Source organism: Lagopus leucura, unplaced genomic scaffold (assembly GCF_019238085.1).
Source record: "Lagopus leucura isolate 7727_CA_CO unplaced genomic scaffold, USGS_WTPT01 Super-Scaffold_100018, whole genome shotgun sequence".
Lineage (NCBI taxonomy): Eukaryota > Metazoa > Chordata > Aves > Galliformes > Phasianidae > Lagopus > Lagopus leucura.
The window spans coordinates 6,080,265-6,104,685 of record NW_024962272.1 but is presented as its reverse complement, the minus strand read 5'-3'; the positions used below and the strand labels follow the sequence as shown (position 1 = coordinate 6,104,685).

Below are 24,421 nucleotides of genomic sequence, written 5' to 3'. Positions count from 1 at the left end.
ACCTCCGCAGTAGGCCCTTGGTGGGCCCGCAGGACGGCGGCAGCTCGGTTCTTCTAGGCATGCGCCGTCCGTCCCGGCTGTGCCCGGACTCCAGTTCCCAGCATGCAGCGCGCCTAACGGACTCGGAGCGCGGCGTCACCACCAGCAGGACGCGGCTCGATCCTGTCCAATCAGCGCCCGCGCGTGGTCTCGCGGCTCCGCGGCGCGGCGAGTTCGGGCGGGAAGCGGGAGATGGCGGCGTGGCTGCCGTTGGGGTAGGCGGCCGTGGCCCAGCTTCCAGTTCTGCTTGCTCCTTAAGAGAAAGATGTTCCGGTGGTGTCCAGGCGCCGTGGGCGCGGAGTTGAATTGGGAGAGGGAGCATCTCTGGCTCTACCTTTTGGCTCTGGGCTTCGATCCGAAGGCTGCCGAAGGGGCTTCGGGCACCAACCTGCTGCTGGGACCGTAAGGCCGAGGGAGCGCCGGGGCGGAGGAGGGCGCGGGGGGCCTCCAAGGAGGGCGTGGATGGTGTGTGGCGTGGAGGCATCAGGATTGCTTCAGAATTTAAGTTACAGTTCGTAATACTTCAATATAAAGTAACGTTCTGTGTTACTCTTAAGTGATGGGTTAAACGCTCTGTAAGCTTGCCTGCTTTGCTCCTTGTCATGTGGCTGTATGTATATATATATTTTAGGTCTGCCTTTGACATGCCGAGCTACAGCACTTTCCACGTTATTGCCCTGTTTTTGTTCACTAAGCTGGACAAGCAGCGGGCAGTAAGCACTTTCAGGTGAGTGATTTGTTCAGTATTGTTTTGTTCAGTGCTGTGCACGTCGTGAAGAATATGTTGTAGCAATTAGTGAAGGGAAAAAGCGGTCTCTTGAAGAGTACTGTGGGAAAATGGTATTCTTTCAGTGGATTTGTTTCCCCTTTATCTGTAGTTTGTAAACTTATTTTAGACGCAGCGGCTGTACTTTGATAAACTTAGTGTTTCTGCAGAAGCAAAGTAATCTGTCTCTGCCTTTTGTTTTCCGCACCAAACACTGAATAATTTCTCCCAGTTTAGAGATTGCTGCTGAAAATTTTCAATGTGATAAGAATCCCGTCTTCATGTTTTCTGGTATGACAGAATTGCTTTAGTAGCTTACCAATTAAATAAACTGTGGGGGGAAGGATACAAAAGCTGTAAGCATTCAGGCTGCTTTTTCTGAGTCTAAAACAAGTACAGACAAATCTCTCTCTGAATAAGTCCATAATTCTCACATCAAGAGAAATCTTGTTTTAATATGCTTCTTGCTGTTTTTAGTCTGGGCATCATGCATCATTCTCAGATGGCATCACAGATAAAACTTTGTTTACAACGTATGAACAATGTAACTGAATACTTGAAGATATATTAAAATATATTTTTTCCTCTCTCCTGTTGCCTCTTTAAAATGGAAAGAAACTGTATGTTTCCAGATGTAAAACCTTCAGATCTTGAATTCACGAAACTGTGCAGCTCATGGCTGAAAGAAATTTCAGTAAGTGTTAAAAAGGAGTGGAAACTGATTGTCTGTTGGTTTCTCTGACGTCATTCTTTCTTTGTTGTTGTTTGCTCTGAAAGAACATAACTGAGTTTTAAATCAAAGGAATAGGTTTTAGTTAATGCCTTATTTTGTGTAGTGTATCATATCCTTCCTCAGTAAAAGCTGTGTTACGACAGAGGTTGAATCTTGGCTGCAAAAGCTGCTATGTATTTCTTCTGGTTGATCATATTTGGTGGTTATGGAATCACAGAATATCCTGTGTAAGAAGAGATCCAAAAGCCTGTATGATGCTTGTATGGATGGAACTACAGAGGTTGCTCTGAAAGTACTGCCTCCTGCTTATTTCCTTGGAAATAGAACAGATAAAAGGAGCTAATAATTTCAGAGCAGCCTTGAATTTGCTCTAGCTTGGAAGATACTTGGTAAAGTTAAATGAAAAGGTATTTATTATTTAAAAGTGATTTCAAATACTTTAAAAACTTAAGATTGCTCTTTACATATAGGGAAATTTGACTATAAATTTTAAGGGCATTGTTCTAAAGAGACAAAACAAAATTTCTTGTTTTAGGTATCATTGACTTCTTAAGCCTTCTGGTGCTGCATTTGTTTAAATAGGAGATCTAGAAATCTTTATGTACTCGGGCATTTTGAGTAATAGTGGACAAGATGAAACCTGCCTACAAAAAAAACCTTAGTAAGGTCAAAGAAGAACAAATTACACAGTAAAGTTATCTCAGCAGAAAGTGAGAAGGAAAGCCTGAATGTTATTGTAAGGTAGAGATTGCTAGTAGGAAGGAGGAGGGTAGAAATTTCTGAAGTTTACTTTACACTAGACTTTATCTTGAAACTAATTTTTTTTGTATGGAACTATGGGTCATAGAAGAATGTTCAGAAAATATTAGTTTCTTTCTTGGAGTAGAATAACCATCAGATATAGTGACAAAGCAGATTAGGTTTTCATTGGACTTGCAAGCAAATAGGATGCAGTGCTTCTGTGTTCTTTGCACAAGAATGTTTGGTGGCTGTTTATAGCTATTATTTTTTTGACTAATTGTGTATTAAAAATCAATTTCACATCTAGAATGAAGAGGGAAGTGGTATTCCTCAAGCTGCAGCTTCTTTTTTTCTTTATTCTACTGGTCATAAATTTATTCACTTAATGTACCAGTTTGCAAGATATGTAGTAGTTAAAGATCTGGAAAAGAGCTCTGCAGGTAAGCTGTTATGGAACAGTAACGTTATTTCATTTATCACTGACAATTAATGTCTGAAGTTCTGAATGTATGCCAAAAGCTGAAAGTAGGTCTGTGTCGGTTGCTTAGCTCAAAATCTCTCACAAAGTTGCTGTGTGCTTGCATAGAACTCATAGAACAATGCAGACTGCGTGGCTTACTGTTACTTTGCAGATCTTGGTCCTAGGTTCATGTACGTAATGTTGACTGTGCATCCACATGATGATTTACTCCAAAAGTGTTTTTTTTTATTATGTGCTCTTTTTCACAATGCGAGGATTCTGAAGGATGTAGACTACCTGTTGTAGACATTTTGTGTTTTCTTGGCATAAAGAACAGGAAAAAGGTGTGAGAGGGAAGGAGGGAATGGAGAAAGCTGTCAGAAAAGATAGTATACTGCATAACCTGCTTCAGTCCAGGTAAAATGGGCAACCTTACATATAGTTCTCTTAATTAAAATTACGGAGACTGGGAAGTTATCTGTTTCCTAAAAGTGAATCATGCAATTCAAATATTAATTTTCTTTTAGACAGCAAAATACCTTTTGTTGAAGCTGCATGCTTCAGTCCTGAGGATTTGCATAAGGCAGATGAAAGATGCAGAGTGGCACGTAACAAACTTCTGCAGATTTTACTGAGGAAGGATTATATCATCCGAAAATATAAGAAAACATCCCAGTGAGTAATGCCTTTAAAGAAACAGTATTTTCATAAAAGCTTACTTTTTGTGTGTACTTTTGAAAGGATCTGAGCAGGATGTATCTCACTTCCTTTGTGAGTTGTGCTGAATTCATTACTTTGCTCCACATTTGCCTCCTTTAATTAATTTTAACATACTATTTGTAGGAAATTACTTCTTCAGTTAGGAGATGCTGTATATTGGAAGATGCAACTACCTGGTCACTGAGAATATAGAATTCTGCATGTGTGGCGCTATTTGAAGGATCTTACATGAGAAGATAACAGTTTCAGAATATAATGTGAAGTCTTTGCTTTATGGTGTAGGATTTTATTTGTGTAACTCTTAGTTAATTCACCAAAATTTGCTGTTCTTTCTTTGTCTAACACTGTCAGAAATATTTTTTTCAATTTTGTGTGGGGCTGCGTGGAGCCAAGAGTTGGACTCAGTGATCCTTGGGGATCCTTTTTAACTTGGGATATTCAGTGATTTATTCTTTCTCGTGAGAATTGCTTCCAGTTTGGTTAGAAATAATAATTAACTCTGTATACAGGCATAGAGTAGATTTTCATTGGAATTTACATAATTTAGGTGAGATACTTCACATGATTGAAGAGGTGTAGTGGGCAGTTGCAAGCTTTTTAGGAAAGAGCATAAAAGGTGGAGGGATTGTAGTGTAGGTAAAAAGAAGTTTCAGTGCATGGAGCTTAATTATATAAAAGAAGATCAGTCCGTTTCATGCCTTTGGATCAAAATCTGAGATGTCATCATGAAAGGTGGTGTATAACATTCCTTGATTAGGGAAAGTTGATAAAGCCTTCTTAGACAAATCAAACACATTTCAGGCCTCCAGACCCCAATTCATACTGATGACTTCAGTTTATGCTGGAAAGGCCATGTAGTGGTGCATAAGCAATCTAGGCAACTTCTGTACTGCACTGAGGATGACTTTAATACAGTCACTGGGTGTGCTGAGTAGGAATTATTTTGGATTGACTGACTTAAGGGAGACTTGTCTGGAGGCATAACTGTGAACAGGAGCTTTATCATCAGCTCAGCCAAGATCACAGAACTTAAGATCCAAGGGAATGAGAGGAAGACAACTAGAATTGAAAAGACACTGAGGTTAAGAGCAGGTTTCTACTTGGCAGCTGTTATGAGGTATTTTTTGGAAGGAAGGGGAGCTGAGAGGTTCCAGGATATTCTCAGAGAAACCATCGTTGAAGCTCAGAAATGGTCCATCCTGTTAAATGGAAGTAAAAAAAGCATACACTACAGGAAACCAACCTTTTGAAATGGTGAACAACTTTTAAAATTCAGAAGTTAATAAGTAGCATAAAAGGTGACTGTGTTCCAGATAAGGATATAGAAGTATCTTTCCGGTGTGCAGCAATACAGTTGAATCGCCCAAAGGGTAGTAATACCTCAAAGGCTAACTGGCAGCTCATCATGATTGGAGTTCCTGTGGAGTTGATCTTGACTTATTCTTCACTTTTATAAAGAGTCTGGATGAGTGGGATGAGTGCAGTCAGATTTGCAGATGATGCCTTATGAAAACAGTTACTCATGCTAGAACAAAAACAGGTCACGCTGGATTTGATTCACAAGAACTGTATGAGGTTTAATGAAGATGAATGTGAAATTTGGGATTGAACAAAGCAGCCATTTGATCTGGTGAATTACTGATGGGGAAGCAACTCTACCAAAAGCAGCCAGCAGTGAGGATTTCGTTGGTCTGCAACCTGAGCGTGAGCCTGCAGTGTGCTCTGGCAGCAGAGGTGACCAATAGCATTCTGTATGGAAAAGGAGTACAGGCAGCAGAACATAGGATGGATTTATTTCACTCTGGTTTGCACTACTTATACTGCACCTGGAATACTGTGTTCAGTTTTGGTACCTCCAATTGAAGAGAGACATTGGAAACTAGGGAGATTCTTGAACAGAAACTCCATGCTTAGAACTTTTGAAAACTTGACACATGAGGAAAAGTTGTAGTTGGGTTTATTTAATCACTATCACTATTTAATCACACGTAGATCACTATGTTTTGGGGTGTAATCACACTTTTCCCATATCTAAAGGGTAGCTAAAGAAGAGATGGAGGTACTTCACATTAATTTACAGTGACAGAACAAGAGGCACAAGGTGCTTCAGGGGGGAAACTCTGGATTTACAAAGAAAAAAAGTTTCTCATGTGAAAACAGTTAAAAACACTGAAGAGGTGGTAGAATTTCCTACACAATTTCCAAGACTGGTCTTAACAGGGCCATGTACAGTTGATGAATATGTTTAAAAGTTTATACTGATAAACAACTAAGAAATTTTTAGAAAAAATACGTTTTGGGTCTAATAAAATTTAAGCTACTGCAGTGGAATATGATAGCTTAATTTACAAATTTTTAGTGGTTTTTCTGGCTTTCTTCTCAGGGTTGTGGTAAGGATCTTTCATATCAATTTTTATGTTGTTCCAAAATAACTTAATTGTTCAGATCTGGAAGGAATATAATCATTTAGTGAGTAAAATTCTGGAAGCAGCAAAACAAAAGCCTGGAGTTTTGAGAATCTGGGGTGACTGTAATTTTTTTTCTTTAGGTGTTTAATTAAAGAAATAAAACAGATGAAATGTGAATATGCACACCTCCAGCAACAGTTGCAGAAGTAAGTATTTCTCCTTGGAACTACACTAGATAAATAAAACAATTTTAAAATTATTTTATATGAAGTATTATTGACTTCAATTTTACTGTAATCCACTTGAACTTTTCTCTTTCATTTGCGTGTAGGATGGAATCAAAGGAACAAAACAAAAAAGACAGAGCTGAGAGAATTCAAAAGGTGAGCTTTCGACCTTTCCTGCCCCTTCCACTGCCCTGTCCCACCCCTTTTCCCCCCCTTTGTGGCAGATGATCACCATATTTATAACATTTGTGTAATATTTATCGCCATACTGGTATTTCTGCTTGTCTACCTGTGGTTATGCTACCTAGCTGTCTCTTCTGCCTGTATGCTATTTTGTTATTGTATTATGTTATTGTAATAGGTGTTTTAACATAGAATTTTTGTCCTTCTTTATCATTAAGGTTCGTAGTATGTGGACATTGATAACGGAAACCTTTTCATCTCTGAAAAAGGAAATGGAAATTGTAGAGTCTGTATGTGGAGGTCATGTTGATCAGATCGTTTTCGATGGAAGTAATGTTGTTGTCAGTATCCCACGTCTGTTGGTTGACAAAGTTGAAAACGGAACACAAGAAGTAAGTAATTTTTGTCCATGCTAAACTGTTTTGCTTTTTTTTTTTTTTTTTTTTTTTTTTTTTTTTGTCCCCAGTGTGCAGTTAGGTACTTTAGAATTAAATACCTTTCACAGATTATAAAGATGGTTGCAAGGATAAACAAAACATGTAAAATGATTGTAAAAGCTTGTATGATTATGCTGCTGTTCTGTATTGGCAGTTTTTGAATTGTTTTCTTTTGAAGTTTGACATGCAGTAACTGCATTGCTAGGTTTGTCTAGTCAGTACTTGAATTTTTGCCCAACTGAGACTATAAAATAAGTTTGTCATTTAAACTACAGTACCAAATTGATTTTGTTTCCAGCATGGAGTACAGGGTGGTATTTAGGCCTGCTCTATCTTTTGAGGCAGTGATTAAATGGAATAGTTCCATTAGTTTATGCATTTTTAGTTGACACTGCTTTTTAGGCTGCCTTCAAGCAGATTATGCTTGAGAAAACCAATCTGAGGCTTAAATCAGGGGTGTGGAGTTTTTTCCTTTTTTCAAATTTTTTTTTAAATGAAACAGTTGGAACCGAATCAAAGTACAGACTGTGAATCACAGTGCAAACATTATCCTTGCTGTGAATACAGAAGACAAAACTTCCTGTTACTGATGTGTTGTTACTGTTCAGTAACACGTTTTCCTTTTGCTTGCAATATTTCAAGGTGTGTACGGGAAATTTATATGAAGGTGAAAAGCTGAACTTTTTAACAGTCATTCAACTATTAAATGAAGCCCTAAGAATTTTAAGAGATGAATCATATCGGTATGACTCAAAAAACCACTTACAGCCCATTGTGAATATGGCTACGTTACAAAGTAAAATGCTATTGCGTCTGGAAGCAGTGAGGTAATTATCTGGAATTTTTGTCTGGTTCTCTGTTGTTTATTATGTAAATCGTGTCATCTTATCCTTGAGTCTTTCCTAAAAGAATTGCTTATAGTGGGAACGTGTAGATTTGGTTTGACAAATTCATATTTGTCTTGATCCATCGTATAATTTTTAAACTGGAATTTGTTGTTAAGTAACTTTAGTTTTTTTTTTTTCCCTTGCTCCATAGATACTTTAGGCGTTTGTTTCTGGGGTTACCTTACCAGGCATCAATAAGTTCTGAGATTGCAAAATTTTATCTGAAACTGAGTCAGGGAAAGTTTAAGCATGTATTTGAATGTAGTTCTTCCACTGTAAGGAAACATAAAGACAATGCAGCAGCTGTTTTTTAGGTTGTGAATTTCTGTTAGATTTTAGTGCAAGCACAAATGTGTTGTTGCATATCAGAGGTTTTGTAGGATAAGGGGAACATTTGATTGTTATTATGATGTGTTTTTAAGTATAATTTTTACTCCAACATAATGATCTTTCTTCCTTTGCAGACAAAGCATAGAAAATAAGTGCTTTATTTTGGATAAATCAAATTCTAGAAGACAGAAAGAGTGGATAATGAAGTGGGAAAGCTCTCCTGGCTGGTCTTCACTCTGCAATCAGGATTTAGTAAGTAGTGCTCAGTTGATCTGATGCTGGGGAAGAGAAGGGATGAAGTGCATCTGTGCTGGTGTTTTCCGTTGTCGTATGATGCTGTACATCTTTGTTGAACTTCATGGTTAGTGAAGTATAGCAGAGTATAGCACAGTATAGCAGAGATTGCTTTCTGAAGTAGTTTTTCTTTGCAAAGAAAATATGCTCAACTTAGTGACAGCTGGTGTGACTTTATTTAATGTAGTGGGTGGAACTGCCTTGACAGCACAAATAAGAGTTGATTAATTTATATATCAACAATACATACTTCTTTTTCCCTCTGCTGTAGAAATTGAGCTTTCATGTGCTATTACTGGACATCTACTGAATTGTATTTTCCCCTTTAAAGGGATCTCCTTGATGAACAATAGAAATTCCATTCTGATGCTCGCATCTGTACAGAAATCTAAGGTTATATCCTTGCCCCAGTAGTGATCAAAAGCTGCATGTTGAGCCTGGCTTCTCATTTGCAGAAAAGCTACTATAAATAACTGCCTGTTAATTGCTGATGTTACACAGTTTTTTTCTCATTGTTTGTGTAATTTTTCTTTTGAAAGGATCTGGGTGTGGTACAGGCTGTATCAGAAGCAGAAAAAGATTGTGAAGATTATATCTTTTCTCAAAATCCAGGATCAGATTCAGGTGTGTGAACTAGAGAAGCTTTTCCTTCTTCCCCACCCCCACCTCAACTTTTATGAGTTTTCATGGAACCCGGAATCACTGAATTGTAGAATCACAAGTGTTGCAAAAGACTTCCAAGATCATCCAACGCAACCCAACCATCTACTACATCAGACTACCACCAATATTAAGACCCCCTGCTTTTTGTTTGCAGATTTCCTTGTTAGACTTTGGTAATTTAGTTGTGAATGAATACGTAGAATAATTGCCTTTCATTTTGTCAACATAGTTCATTCAGGGGAGCATGTGGAATCTTCCCTCTCGAACAGGCATTCAGGAGCAGCACAAATGGGTGCTGGCTGCTAGTGGCATCTGTGCCTGCAGGAGCTTAATGAGCAAATGGGTTAAGATTCACCTGCAGTGGCTATATTGATTTATTTCTCTTTAAGTATTGGAGGAGCCTGTCCTGTGAATATTCTACATCTGTGGTGTGAGTTACCTGTATTGCCCACAAAGGCTCAGCAACAACAAAAGAAGAAGCAATACTAAAACGCTTACTTGCTTTTCTAGATATTCTAGACCTTTGGGAGATAAGTTATGAGAACAGTGAATCAACCACCAGTGTCTCATCATCGTTAACACCAACTAGATGGTATGACTTTAACAAGAAATTGATTTAAAAAAAAAACAAACTAACAGACAACATCAGTGGAAATGATGGAAACTTATTTTGTGAGCATAAGTGGAATATTTCAGTAATGCTCTCCTTGCTTGTTATGCCCACCTGATAGGGTAAGTAAAAAGTAAAGTAACTATGGCTTTCTGCACCTGGAGACTGGTAAGCAACTGCTGGCTGATGGTGTGCAGCAGCTGAACGGCAGGATTTTAGCTGCAACTTTTTAACTACATTCAATTAAGTTTTAAGAGGCAAAGGGGAGACTGGAGAATTCTTCTTCTCAGACTAGGTTGATGTAGATGTATTTTCATCATAGTCTGAGAATAAGAAAACAGATATTCCTGGGAGCCTTGTTTCTGTGTTTAAAAACAAATAAAGCAGCCTAAACAAACAAATCTAAGAGAAACCCCAGATTTGTGTCTTCTAAAATAACTTTTTTCTGTCTCTTATAATTTAAAAAAAAAAAAAAAAAAAAAAAGGTTAAAACAAGACAAAATTTCAGAAGTCTTCCAATGGGTTTTGACACAATATTTCATTAGTGCCAGAAAGTTTAATAAACTTGAATAACGGTATCACAAGATTGAAATCCTACAAATATTTGAATGTTGCCTACTAGAAGAGAGGGAGTTGGCAAAGAAAAACAATGCTGATATCATATACTTTGACATCAGCAGCTTATTTGCATATGAATCTCAAAAATTGTCCAATTGCTTAATGGAATTTCTCTCAGTGACTTGTTACAGCGTGGATTATTTTCTATTTATGATTGTAAAGACATTCAGCAGTAAGTATTGAAATTTTAGGCTGTCTTCCTAAGAAATGAGATCTGTATGTTACATTTTAGAGCTTTGCCATTAATACTGCAATAATCAGAAATGATTAGACTTGTGTATGTGGTAGTCAGGTGATGTGTGTATGAATATTTAGGGGAAAGAACATCAAATCTGCAGAAGGTTTTCCAGTTGCCTTTGTTAGAAGAATATGGAAGGCTTGTTTATAAAATATACTGCAACACCCCTTCTCTTTCACTTTGCTAATTAAGGGAAAAAGTTACATAATTACCAAGTTTGGGAGGCTGATACACAAATAGAGCTGAATCTGCTCTAGTTGTCACCTGTTCTCCCTATAGTAAAATTGCCTTCTGATGACCGGGACGAATTGAGGGAAATCGTAACGGACAGATACGGGGCACACAGGTGTGTAGTGGCTGTGCACTAAGTCTTGTATGCTACTTGTTTTGTTTTTCTCTAAAATGGCTTTTTTTGTTTGTTTTTTTTGTTGAAGGATCTCTTCAAAATCTTCAGAGTTGTCAGAAACATCTGAAAACAAAGACCTCTTAACTGAAAAGGTTATTCTTAAGTGATTTATCGCCTGTCCAATAAGTTAAATGTCTTTGATATTTACTTTTGATGTTACTTGAAGCCTAGACTTAGTATGTTTTTCTGTGAATTTTTTTTTAAAGCAATACAACTGTTCCTCTGAGTCAGTCCTAAACTGTGAAAACTAATTGCCATGAACTTCCTTAAGAAATAGGCAAGCAGTAGGAAATACGGGAACTTGATTATCACTTCTAGTACAACATCCAGTGTATCACAGATTTCCTGCCTGTGAAAACAGAACTGACTTTATTTTGTTGTGAGCAATTGTCAAACTAGGAAGTTCCTTTATGTTGTGCCTAAAAACAAGAGATACAATGTGTCCTAGGGGGAAATTGCATGTACAGTTGTCCATTGTGCTGTTGTTCATTGCAGCTTTTTGAAGGTAGTTGCAGATGATATTGTCTGTGTTCAGTAGTGACACCTCACTGTAGCCTCTGCTTATGTCCTACTTTTTTTTTTTTTTTAATAAAATGAGTGTCACAATAACTTGTATCTAGGTAGAATTTAAAACCTTGAAATATTCTTGCTGATATAAATGCCAAGTTCATTGCTCTCAGAATTTGTGCGGCATCTCCTTTATGCTAGTTTTCTGAGACTTGAATATAAAACTTTTCATAACTACTGTATATTCCTCTAGGACTTGCATATTGAACCAGACAGTGGGAAAGAAAAGCCCATGCCTCCAAGGATCTCGGAGGATGGAAAAGATGAGCTCACCTTATCAGAATCACGGGAAAACTCAGAAGGTCATGTTACTCAGGGAGATGCTCCTCTTGAAAGGAAGGATGTTCTTGAGAAAGCTAGAGAAGAATTGGCAGAAGAGGTTAGGAGAAGTTATTGTTGGTTGTTTTTTTTGTTGTTTGTTTGTTTTTTTTAATAAATATCTGTTCAGAAAAGAAATTGCAAATGTTTTTGTAAAGTAGTTCTTTTCATGTGTGTGTGTAAAAGGTTTTTTTTTTTCCATGCTAGACAGTTGCCACTGAGTTCTAGGAGTGATGATGGCCCAATGAACTACAATCTGAAAGCATAGAACAAAGCACAGAATATTTCTAAGCCACTGCAACGTGAATAGCACTTCCAAAAGAATCATAATGTGATTTTTAACACCTTTCATACTTTAGTTTCTGAACCACTGCATGTATTTAGAATTTGAAAGTCCTTTTTGTTTTTGAATTCTGTGGCTCAAACATTTAACAGATTTTGGGAATTTTAGCAAATATTTAACTATTCTTTTTATTTTTTATTTTTTTTTTCCACTTTAAGAGTTAAAAAAGGAAAGGAATTCCTCCAGAAGATTGATTATTACGTTCACCACATCTTGATTTGAAAATTAAATTATCTTTCAGTGAAAGAGGGCAATTAGTTGTCGTCTGTTCTATTTTTGGAACTCTAACCTTTATACTTACACCATTCTTGACCAGTATCTCAAATATCTTTTGAGTGTGTGTTTTCATTTTAAAGGTAGATTCATGTGGGAGCTTCTAATCAAATTCTGATTTTGCTACCATAACTTAATTTTGTATGTGTAGAGTACTGGTCGTGTTTTAAGCCTGAGTAGTAAATTGCAGAATAATCAGGAGGTTCCAAACTAATCCAGTCACTTAAGAGAACGTGATTTGCTTGGAGTCATAGCTAACGGAAGTTAAGTTATAATTATGCTTTCTCAGAATTTGCTCTTCTGTAATATTCTACAGATTGCAAAAATAATAACATCAGAGTCACCTCAGAGTGATGCAGGAAGAGGAACAGCATCAGATGATCTCATTGACTTTCTGGATTTTAACCCGTTTTTGACAAGGAAACAAATTCACCGAACTCCAGAAAATCTGCGTGAGTCTAAAATGCTGTTTATATTATATGCTATCACTAATGAGAAATGTAGCTAGCTCATTGGCATTGTACGTCTCACACATGAAGAATAATTCACTGAAGCTGCATGTAACCCTAAAGTCTCACTTGTGTAGCTCAGGATCAGCAAGTAGTGTAAATTTGCATAAATGTTTCCACTAGCATAGATGTTTCCTGTGTAGAATCCCCTTCTGTTGTGAGGCAAGTGTTTTGGGAAAACTAAGCATAAACAAGTATAAAGGCGTTATTACATATATATATATATATGTATTTGTATATACATATGTATGTATGTGTGTATATATATATATATATATATATATATATATATATATAATTATATACATATATAAATATTTTATATTTATATAATATATATATATATTTTTTTTTCTAATTTCCTTATGTTACTAACTGGACAGTAAAAAAGTTTGGTTGGGAGTGTGAAAAAAATTTAAAAATTTTATTTGTTTTTATTTCATTAGTTTCTGAAATTAGAAACTCATGGAGAAAAGCTATTCAGTCTGAAGACTTGTCAGATGCAGAGCTGGTTTCAACCGAAGAAATAATAGATGCTCCAGTGGATGCTAGTCCTGCAATCCAGGATAAGGCAGCCGTTAGTTTAGATGGGGGTTCCTCTTCATCTGCTCTACCTAACGTTGATTATCCATTGTCAGAACAAAAGTCCAAAAGTAGTTCTGCACAATTTGCAGTTCTAAAGCAAATGATAAGTCAAATCAATGTACCTATGATTTGGGAAGAAACATCTGAGATACTAGAGGATTTGGACAGTGAAGAAGAATTAGAGGACGCTGTTTCTGGAGAAAGTTTTATAGGAAAAACAAAACAATCACCGTGCATGTACGTAGAGAAGAGCTTGAATACTCCATGTATTTCTTCAGAAGACAGTAGTAAAGTGAATACTCTACCCTCAGATCACCTTTTGGGTTTAATGGATAAAGATCTGCTGTGGAATGCGTCTCCAGTGTTAAGTTCTAAGAGCTGTGAAGTTGATGATTTTGGGATGCTGCATGAGACTACTCCAGAAGAGCTTAGTAGCAGAAGTTCTAAGAAATTTGTGATGTCTGAATCTGGATTAGGTTTTTTAGGCAGTGTATTTATACCACATAGTAGAGTAGATCAAGGGAATAGTCTTAATTTAAAGCCAAATCTAGATTCCCTGCTCAGCAGATACAAAATGCTGAAAAAAAGTGTATCTGGAGAAGAACAGGAACTGCATGAGGTGTTTATTGGAGATGAATCTTTAAGTAATTTCTCAGACAAAAGTCTTTCTCCAGATGAAGGAGAAAGAGGTGATTTGCAAATGTCTGTAGAACGCTTCAGCTTGGATGAAGAATTTGCCAAGATAAAATCACCAGTTCCTGACAACAATCCTTCCCTGCCATCTTTGCTGGTCTTCTCTAAACACCTAGAAGAAATGGCATCAAATATTAATTAAATCCCATTAGAGCTGATAAATAAATTGAAGGGTAAGTGTCAATGTACTTTAGCAACCAGATTTTTGTCCATTTTGCCACCAGTTATACTACCACAGGTGTCATCTGATAGCTGAACCCTCCTGTAAAAGTGTCAGACAAAAGATTATTTGCATGCTTATTTCTTATAGATGATGGGACAAAAGCAAAGCATATGTGTTCTATTTTTCTTGTTTTATGTATGTCTTTCAAGGATGAAAAAAGATACTTGTCTGATTTTCTAAAGAAACCTACAGCTATTTAAAAAAAACAACAGCAACAACAAAAACAAACAAAAAAACCACTGTATGTGCATTAGCAGCAGAGTCATCTGAAGTTATATCTTGAGAATTCACAAAGTTGATTTGAAATAATACGTTTACCCTGAGTATGTGTAACTCTTTAGAAATATATAGTAGGCAATATAAACTGGTGGAGTTCTCGGTTACGTGTTTGTAGTCTATGTGTCCTCTTTTGTTTAACCACTAGTGCACTGGTTTAAGAAACGCAAAGTTAACTTTTATGTATGTAAATAAAGATGGGCTAGTAATGGCAATACACTACTAAAACGTATGCTTTTAGTGACATACTAGAAGTCTCAGGAGCAGTGAGATTTATGCTTTTTGTGAAGGATTGCCACTTTAAATAACCAGACAAAAGGTAGTGATGCTTTTTCAAGTAATGCTTGACAAGGAAAACTTACTATATGCAGGGACTTGCATTGTTTGTAAACGTCAGTGGCTTAGGTTATATTGCTTAGTTTACCTCACTTTTAGTAAGAGAAACAAAACTCTGCTGCAGTGCATCTGCTGGATACTGCTCTGTAAGATATTTTTCAGAAGGATATCTTAGTCTAACTTCTGAAGACAAAATCTTTCCTTTGATACCCACTTTGTACTGTATGACTTGTACTTTGGTATTGTTTTGACATAGTGTTTTATGAAGAGATCTTGTAAGTGTGTGACAGTGACAGTGCCATTTGCTTTTTTCCATATCAAAGCATTGAGTAGATGATACTTTGGTCTAATCTACTGCTAGTGTAAAAGGCAACTTGATACAGAATCACAGAATTCCTGGATTGGAAGGGACCTCAAGAGATCGAGTCCAACTCCCTGCTTAAGCGGGCATCGTACAATAGGTTGTACAGGTAGGCATCCAGATAGGTCTTGAATGTCTCCATACAAGGAGATTCTACAGCCTCTCTTGGTGACCTGTGCCATAGCTTCATCACCATCATCACATCTTCATGATTGTATGGAACTTCCTATGTTCAAGTTTTAGGCCATTACTCCTTGTCCTATTGCTGCGCAACACTAGGAAGAGCCTGGTCTCATCTGGTCAGATATATGTATATATTAACATGAATTAGATCTCCCCTCAGTTATCTTTTCCCCAGGTTGAACAGACTCAGGTTACTCAGTCTTTGTTCCTACGGGAGATGTTCCTGGTCCTTCATCATCTTTGTGGCCCTCTACAAGATTCCTGTCGTTTTTATACTGGGGAGCCCAGAACTGGGTACAATATTTGAAATGTGGCTTCACCAGGGAAGAGTAAAGGAGGAGGATTACCTCCCTCGACCTGCTGGCCATGCTCTTTAATGCTCTTTGGTGTACTGTTGGCCTGCTTTGCCACAAGGGCACACTGCTGGCTCATGGCCAGCCTATTGTCCACAAGAACACCCAGGTCCTTCTCCGCAGATGTTCTCTCTGGCAGGTCATGCCCCAGTCCGTGTACTGATGTCTGCAGTTATTACTCCCCACGTGCAAGGCTGTTATTACTCTTATTGAACCTCATTAGGTTCCTCCCTCCCTACTCTCTAGTTTGTTCAGGTCTTGTTGAATGGCAACACCTTCTTCTGGTGTGTCAGCCACTCCTCACAGCTTTGTATCATCAGCAAACTTGCTGAGATGGGTTTCTATCCTTTAATTCTGATCATTGATGAAGACGTTGAACAAGACCAGACCCAGCACCTATTCATGGGGGTTTATGCTAGTTACAGGCCTCCAACCAGACTCTGTGTCATTGATGACAATCCTCTTACCTCTGCCAGTCCTCAGTCTGCCTCACAGTCAACTCATCTATCTCACGCTTTCTAGGTGTCATATGAAGGATGTTGTGGGAGATGCTGTTTAACACTTTGCTAAAGTCAAGGTAGACTACATCCACTGCTCTCTCCACATCTACTCAGCCAGTGATGACATCGCAGAAGGCTACCAGGTTCGTCAAGCATGATTTCCCCTTAGTGAATCCATGTTGACTAATCTCAGTAACTTTCTTCTCTTCCAATTGCTTGGAGAGGCTATCCAGAACAAGTTCCATCACCTTTCCAGGGTTGGAGGTGAGGCTTGTAGTTTCCTGGATTCTCTTTCTTGCCCTTTTTGAAGACTGGAGCAACAATGGCTATCCTCCAGTCTTCAGGCACCTCTCCCATTTGCCAAGAGCTTTCAAAGATTATCAATAAGGGAGTGCTTCGGCAGCCTCCTCTGCCAGCTCCCTCAGCACACATGGGTGCATCCCATCGTGCCCCATGGATTTGTGTGCACTGATTTTGGCTAAATGTTCTCTGTCCAGATCCTTGACCAACAGGGAATCTTTCTTTACCTGGACTGTCTATCTTAACTCCGGGGTTTGGGATTTCCTGAGGGGCAGTCTTTGTAAGGGCTGAAGCAAAGAAAGCATTGAAAATCTCCATCTTCTTAGTGTTCCCTGTTAACAGGCACCTACCTCATTTTGTAGGGGACCCACATTTTCCCTAGTTTTTTAAACACTGTTGATATGTTTAAAAAACAAAAACCTTTCTTGTTATCCTTTACCTCTTTTGCAAGGTTTAATTCCGAGCAGACATTAGCCCTCCTTGTTTCATTCCTACAGGCACTGGCAACATTTTTATGTTCTTCCTAGATGGACAGACTGTTTTTTCATATTTCATGGGCCTTCATTCCTTTTAGTTTATCCATGAGTTCATTGTTCATTCACACAGGCCTCTTGCCACCTTTCCCCAGTTTCTTACTCTGCACTTCAGTAAGAAACTAGGTGACGCACTGATCTTAAAATTGGACAAAGTGGTGTTTAAGTGTCAACCAGCTTTAATGGGCCCCTTACCTTCTAATGCTGTAGCCCAAAGGATGCGTCCAAGTAATTCTTTGAAGAGGCTGAAGTCAGCTCTCCTGAAGTCCAGGGCAGCAACCCTTAATGCTTTGCTTCTTCCAAACTTTCTTAACTAGGCTTCCAAATTTTCTCTTAAAATTGAGCATAAATGCTCATGCTGTATATTTTCCACTTAATTCTCCTATATAAATAACTTAGTAACATGAAATTGTGACTGTACTGATAACAGATGATTTTATCAGACTTAAACTTGAAGTGCTCTTTTATACCTATTTTTTTACTGTGTGCTAAATGTTGTTGGAACAGTATTTCCTGTCAGTTAATTGAACATTTCACAGCCATCAAAATTGGAAATAACATTTTATTACTTTTTTAATACATGCAGATACTTTAGGGACAGTATTTCTGTTAGTTAATTGAACATTACGCAATGTTAACCAATACATTTTTTTTTTTTTCCTCCAGATAAAGAAAAGCTGAATGAGAAGCTGAGCACAAAGGAACCACCATCATTATTGAAAAACTTGTAAAACATACGAACAATGGTAGTATTAAAATTATGGTGTACTTGAGTACTTCGTAATTTCTCCAAGCACTGTCTAGATGATAAGTTGCACTCCTATTTCTTGCCAGGCCTGTGTGCCAGACTTCTTGTCAGTGTCAGTTGCTTGCTTTGATCCCTTGTGTCTCAAGTCATCCATACTAATTTTCTGTGAACAACTCAAAACTTATGTACAAAATTATATATTCCTTTGTAAACACAGCTTTGAAAATAGATGTTGAGCATGTTGTTTTTCCATTCTAAAATTACGTAACGTCTCAAAGGAGAAATCACAAAATATTTGGTGTCTCTATCCTGCCCCTTTAAAATGGAAAATGTTTTGGTGCACTGCCTATGCTGGATTCTCTCCTCTTGAAACGTATGGTCAAGCATTACCATCAGTTTTCAGTGTTGATAAAGACCTTTTTCTTTAATAAATTTCTCCCATTGAAGTGGAATTTTTGGTACAATTCCTTCAGGCTTTGTACTAAAATTTCAAATTGAAGTTTCAAACTATGATTTCTGGTAGAGTTAATGCTATTTTATTTTCAGATTGTAGATATTCCGTAGTAGACTTATATAAATCTGTACACTGTGTGTAATGTATACATTTATGTTTATGACACTGCAATGTAATTGACAATAACATTATGACAGTGCATTTCCATGTTGATCTAGTTGTTGAACAGCCCGAGACTACAGCTATCAGCTGTCTGAAATAGGCGCAGCTGTGTTGCTTGCAGACCTGAGTTCTAGAGCTTGGTGGTGGTGACTTTACAAAGGCTTCCTAGGAAACTGACTGAGTACTTGTGCCCTGGTCAGAAAATGCTTGAAAGCAGGAACCACAGTGCACTGGTCAGGATGCTAGCAAAGGAGCTTGGTCACGCAAGCCAGGGAAGGAGCTGATCAGTTCAGATGTGCTCTGACAGTATGATCTGCTTCTCGAAGTTCCCAGATTTTTTTTGACATAATTGTTTCAAGAGATTGCTGCTGAAGAGGTTTTCTGCTGTAGAGCATCTGCTGGGAAAGACCTGATCTGTAACTTTTTCTTACCAAACATGCATCCAGTGTCGCCTGTGCCTTTGCACTCGGTGCCATCCTTGAAGACGTGCGTTTGTCAGCTGTGCTCCTGTGGGTATGTAAGAATATGGGGAAAGGAACTTGGAACGGGAGTTCCCTGCTAGCAAGATGCACTACTCATCAGTGCTACAGATGTTACTCGCTGCTCTTAAGTTACAAGTGGAAAATTATAAATACTTTTTTCCATATGGGATGTACTGAATGATGTAATTCTTGGTTTTCTTTTTTGTTTTTCATAGCATAGAGGTATACAAATGGCAAGGAGACTTCCCATTTTTCTTTTTACATGGATTGCCTCTCTAAGAGGAGAGCATTTAACTTTTTGGCCACAAGTGTGGTTTCAAATACATACTACTAACTTTGAGTGCTTTAAATTAGTGAAAGTTATCCTTCCTCTGTAAATGCGCAAATTATGAAAAAGATGAGAACTCTGCAAATAGATGAGACTACTGAAAGCAGCAAGATTTGTTAGTACTTGTGTCTTTTGAATGCCTGCAAATGCAGACATTCAATGCAATAATTAGTTTTATGCCCTCTAACATAAGACCCATTTTCTCATGTTTGCAAGTTAAAAAAAAAAAAAAAAAGATGAAGTGGGGAAAAATATTGACTCAAAACTTGTTTTAAAGCTGTAAAATTATAAAGAGGGAATGTATAAGATGCTGATACAGAGTTCATGTCAGATTGGAATGTATTACACATGATGAATAACAAATAAATAATAAATAAATGTACTCCAGAAAGAGAAGTATTTTTTGTTACCAAGCTGCATTTTTAAAGTATTTTTATTTGTCTTATTTGTAAGATGCAAGTGCTTCTGCTCCTTCCGTTCTTCATTCTGTATGCATTATTCCTTTATTTGATAAGCTTTTGTATTTGACTTTGAGACCTGTGTTGAAGAAAGGCAACAGTGATTTGATTATTCTGTTTTGGTATTGGTTTTGGTATGAAGGCCTTAAACTTAAAGCTTTTGGATCTGGATTGAAAAGGATCCTTTATCCAAATAACGTATATGTTTGCTTTTGAGGCACTTAATCTTTCAGAAGCTACACAAGCTGCTAGGATAGATATTTTGCAAGAGCAGCTAAATAGGATGTAGATAATATGTGGCCTGTCTTACGAGAAATCCAACCGTAATGTGGGTTGCTGCCACATTGGCAGTTCTGAATTAAGTAGTAATGGCTAAGAATATGGCGCATAGAATCAGATCATCACAGAAATTAAACAATTTCCAGTATCTCAGTACTTAGCACTGATGAGGCCACACCTTGAGTACTGTGTTCAGTTTTGGGCCCTTCAGTACAAGAAAGACATTGAGATCTTGGAGTGTGTCCAGAGAAAGGCAATGAAGCTGGTGAGTGGTCTGGAACACAAATCTCAAGAGATGAGGGAACTGGGATTGTTCAGACTGGAGGAGGCTCAGGGGTGACCTTTCTCTCCCTTGAACAACCTGAAGAGAGTTTGTGATGAGGTAAGGGTCGGCCTCTTCTCCCACGTAACTAGCAATAGGATTAAAGGGAATGGCCTCAAGTTGCACCAGGGGAGATTCAGGCTGGATGTTAGGAAATAATAGTCTGAAAGAGTGGTCAGATGCTGGAACACGCCTGCCTGGAAAGTGGTGGAGTCACCATTCCTGCAGGTGTTCAAGAAACAATTAGATGTTGTACTGAGGGATGTGGGTTAATGGGAAATGGTGATAGGTGGACAGTTGGACTGGATGATCTTGGAGGTCTTTTCCAACCTTGGTGATTCTATATAAAATAGCAAAAATAAAATTGCCTTGCATCTTAGGAATTTTTCACTGTTTGCTTGCAGGCGAGTGGAACTGCTGAAGTCTGGTCTTACCAGTAAAGACCACGGCTTTTAAAAATACCAAGGTTTTATCAGTAAAGACCAAGAGGAGTTTTACTCAATATATGTCTATAAGCATTGTTTCTCAAATAATGGGGATTGCTAATTGTCAGCAAACCTCACTTCATCAATTTACAGCTTATCATTTTGGCAAAATTTTCTTCCTTTTTGTGGGTAGATACGAGAACAAAATTAATCTGTTATTTCAAAATTTCTGTTTACTGAATGGTAAAGCAAATGGATCAAGAAGAGTTTTTGTGGTGTTAGACGTTCCGATAGTTTCAGAACATGGCAATGTAGAAGCATAGTGTTCTGGAAAATGGAATAAAGTATTAAAGCCCTAAGCGTCTGAAGAAGGAAACTTTGAGGATAGAACAAATATCAAAGAAAAGTAGCATCATTAAGTTGCTTAAAAATAAATTCATGGACCATTGAACAACTGTACCTTCTAATGAGAGAAGTTGGTCATTCTCCTCTTAATCCTCCAATCAGACTGACTGAGTCTAGAAAGACTCAGTACAAACTAAAAATAAGTTCAGTTTACAACAGCACAGATAACTGCTCTTGGCAGGGTTTTGAAGACAGGTACTGTACGTATGTTGGCTTTCTTAAGTCAGCTAGGAGCTTGTGGTCTTTAATCAATTTTCAATTTCCTTTCTAGAATTCGTTCTTTGCCTGAAAGGGCTATGGCAAAGCATGTTTGTGAGTGCACCAGGAAGTCTGTATTCCCTTAAGGAAAATGACTGCACTGCATATGAGTACTGTATTTTTTTTGTGAAACTTGGTAGCCACCTGCAAATTATGTGTTTGCCTTTTTGTTACGTGGTTTGCCAGTGTAGTTTTCAGACCTGAGTTTTGTACCCCTGGCAATATTTGATACTCAGCTGAATTGTGACAGTAGTGTCTTACGAGTAATATTTTCTGCAACCGTGTTGTTGTAAATATTTGAAATAGTGGCTCTCTAAGTTATAGTTTGATGTGCTTGTGTTCTCTGTGATCTAGTTACGATAGATTGGTTGGATTTAAATGGTCCAAAGATTTGCAAATTGTTGATGTCTTTCTGTCTGATACAGCTGTCCACCTATCTCCCCTCTCTCAGTTTAGACATAGTGTGATGAGGTGCTTACTGCTCCTTATTGCGTATGTGGAAAGAAATGACTTGGGGCTGTGAATCCTAGACTTCCCCTTGGAGTCACGACGCAGTGCTTTCTCATATCCTAGGATGTGTCATACTGTCAGGAGCATTTCTGTGCTGCATACATTTAACGCAAGGAACTGCCAAGATTCACGACTAGGAGAAGTGAGTAGAGTGCACCCATTTATATTCTTGGCTTGGTTAACATAACCTTCTTTTGACTGTTTAGTATTGAATTCCTGATTTTTTTATTTTTTATTTCTATTTTTTTTTGTCTTCAACTTACAGAGAATGTAAACAGGTGTCTTTTGCAGCCTATCTTATTGTTGCTGGATTGGTTTGTTTTTACAGGTAGAATAATAGCTACCACTTACTGCTGAAGACACTTTGTTTCTCTGACAGACTGTTCAGATTATTCTAGGTCTGGCACGGTGAAAAGGGGATTTGTGAAAAGGATCCTTATTCTGTGAGATCACCTTTTTGTGATCTCATAGGAGACTATTCTAAACAGCTTGCTTCTCTCAAAGTAATTCTACTGCATGAGTCGTGACCCATCTGCTTACCATAAAGTAAAAGCCCAAGATAACAGCAGCTCGCAAGAACTGATTGTTTTTGCCCCTTGTTTCTTATTATTCTGAATTTTTCACCAGAAGATGGCAGCAGGTTAATGTTAGTCACAAATATTTTGACTGCTTACTGTTGGATAAATACAGAGATACTTTGCTAAATATTTGGAACCAACTAGTTTACCATAGGCCGCAGCATGAAAACCGACATTTCAAAGTTCTGCATGTCAAGTAGTTTTGTGGCTTTGTAGGTCAGGCTGCGCCTGGTCTGCCAGTCCTCTGTAAATGTTGGCATTTATTTCTAAACCTCAGTGTTAGGGTTTCACTTGGTGGCCTTTCAAGAGCATTTATTTTGGAAGAAAAATCAAAGCAGGTAGAGCTGATGCTTAAATTAGTTTGCATTTATTGTATACTGCCTTTTAGTTCAGGAAAATGTTTCATTCTTTTCCTAGAATTAATTTACTTGGCAATATACTTCAGTTAAATATGGGTGACATTTTCCGTGGCAATAGGCATCAGTTCCAGTTCTTTCTCCACTTCTCCTATTGTATGGTTCAGAAAGAATTTTTGTTTTCAATGAGAAGGCTAAGTAAATATTGACTGAAAAATACGGAGTTCAGTAGCCCTGGCAGATATTCTGTGGAAAGTAAGCTGTGGTGGCCAGAAAAACAAAGGTGTGAGTTTTTTGTTGTTGTTATTTTTCCCCTTGTAGCAATAAATGAATTGTTATTGTAGTAAATATTCATAGATATATAATAGTTTGGGTTGGAAAGGACCTTTAACAATCATGCAATCCAATCCTGCTGCCATCGGTAGACATCTCTCACTAGATCACAGGGCATCCAACCTGGCCTTGAACACATCCAAGGGCAGGGCATCCACAGCTTTTTCATAGCAACCTTTTTCAGAGTCTCATCACCCTTTGAGTAAAAAACTTCTTTCTTATATCTAACATAAATCTCCCTTTTTTCAGTTTAAAACCATTACTGCTTGCCCTACATGTCCTTGTAAAATGTCTCTCTCTAGTTTTCTTATAAGCCCCCTTGATGTGTTGAAAGGCTGCAAAAAGGTATCTCTAGAGCCTTCTCTTCCTCAGCCTGAACAACCTCAACTTCTCTGCAGTGCTGCTTTCAACCCATTCATCACCCAACTGGTACTGATTGAGATTACCCTGACCCAGGTGCAGCATCTTGCCCTTGGCTTTGTTGAACTTCATGAAGTTCATGTGGGTCCACTTCTCAAGCCTGTCCAGGTCCGTTTGAATGGCAACCTTCCTTCTATCCTTTCAACTGCAGTACTCAGCTTGGTGTCATCCACAAATTTGCTGAGGATGAACTTTGATCTGTCTAGATTGTTGATAAAGATGTTAAACAGCACTGGTGGATCCTGAAGGGATATTGCTCCACTTGGAAGTTGAGCCATTCACCAAGAATCCTGTGATAAAGCCATCCAGCCAATTCCTAATCTACTGAATAGTCCAACCTTCAAACCCATCTATTTCCAATTTAAAGACAAGGATGTTCTGTGGAATTATGTCAGAAACTTACAGAAGTTGAGGTAGGTGATATCAATTCCTTTTTTCTCTTGTCCTCTGACATGGTCACTCCATCATAAAAGTCCACTGGATTTTAATAACTCCTCTGCTGTTTCTGCTCCCAGCATGTTTCTCAATCTCTTGGTGCATCTGAGAGCATCTGCTTTCAGCTTGTAGCTTCTTTCCCTCCTCTTATTTGTCTGTTGCAAAGTCTTTTTGATGGGAAATCTGCAGAACCATGTTTTCAACTTCAGTGAACAAGGCATATTTGCCAAATGTTCCAGCTTGTCCCTTTCTTGTCTCTTACTTGTAACACGTGTATGAGGTTAGTGTGACAACTCTGTTTAGTTAACTGTAGTGCCATTAGATGTAGTCAAGAGAGTTACAAAGAGTGCCTCTG

At 38.0% G+C, this 24,421-nt stretch overlaps 1 protein-coding gene and 1 non-coding gene across 2 annotated transcripts; both read left to right on the top strand.

Moving 5' to 3' along the window:
• The first annotated feature begins 222 nt into the window (after positions 1-222).
• On the top strand, positions 223-19,641 carry HAUS6 (HAUS augmin like complex subunit 6). Its single transcript, XM_042877550.1, has 17 exons — positions 223-441; positions 671-766; positions 1,421-1,499; positions 2,587-2,719; positions 3,267-3,414; positions 6,008-6,073; positions 6,199-6,250; positions 6,496-6,669; positions 7,357-7,541; positions 8,066-8,183; positions 8,765-8,849; positions 9,399-9,480; positions 10,789-10,852; positions 11,521-11,706; positions 12,551-12,713; positions 13,217-14,221; positions 17,780-19,641. Exons 1-16 carry the CDS (start codon positions 305-307, stop codon positions 14,188-14,190), a joined length of 2,742 nt encoding a protein of 913 aa, XP_042733484.1. The 5' UTR covers positions 223-304; the 3' UTR covers positions 14,191-14,221; positions 17,780-19,641.
• LOC122183551 lies at positions 10,573-10,702 on the top strand. The gene has a single exon (XR_006180280.1).
• Positions 19,642-24,421: the final 4,780 nt, after the last annotated feature.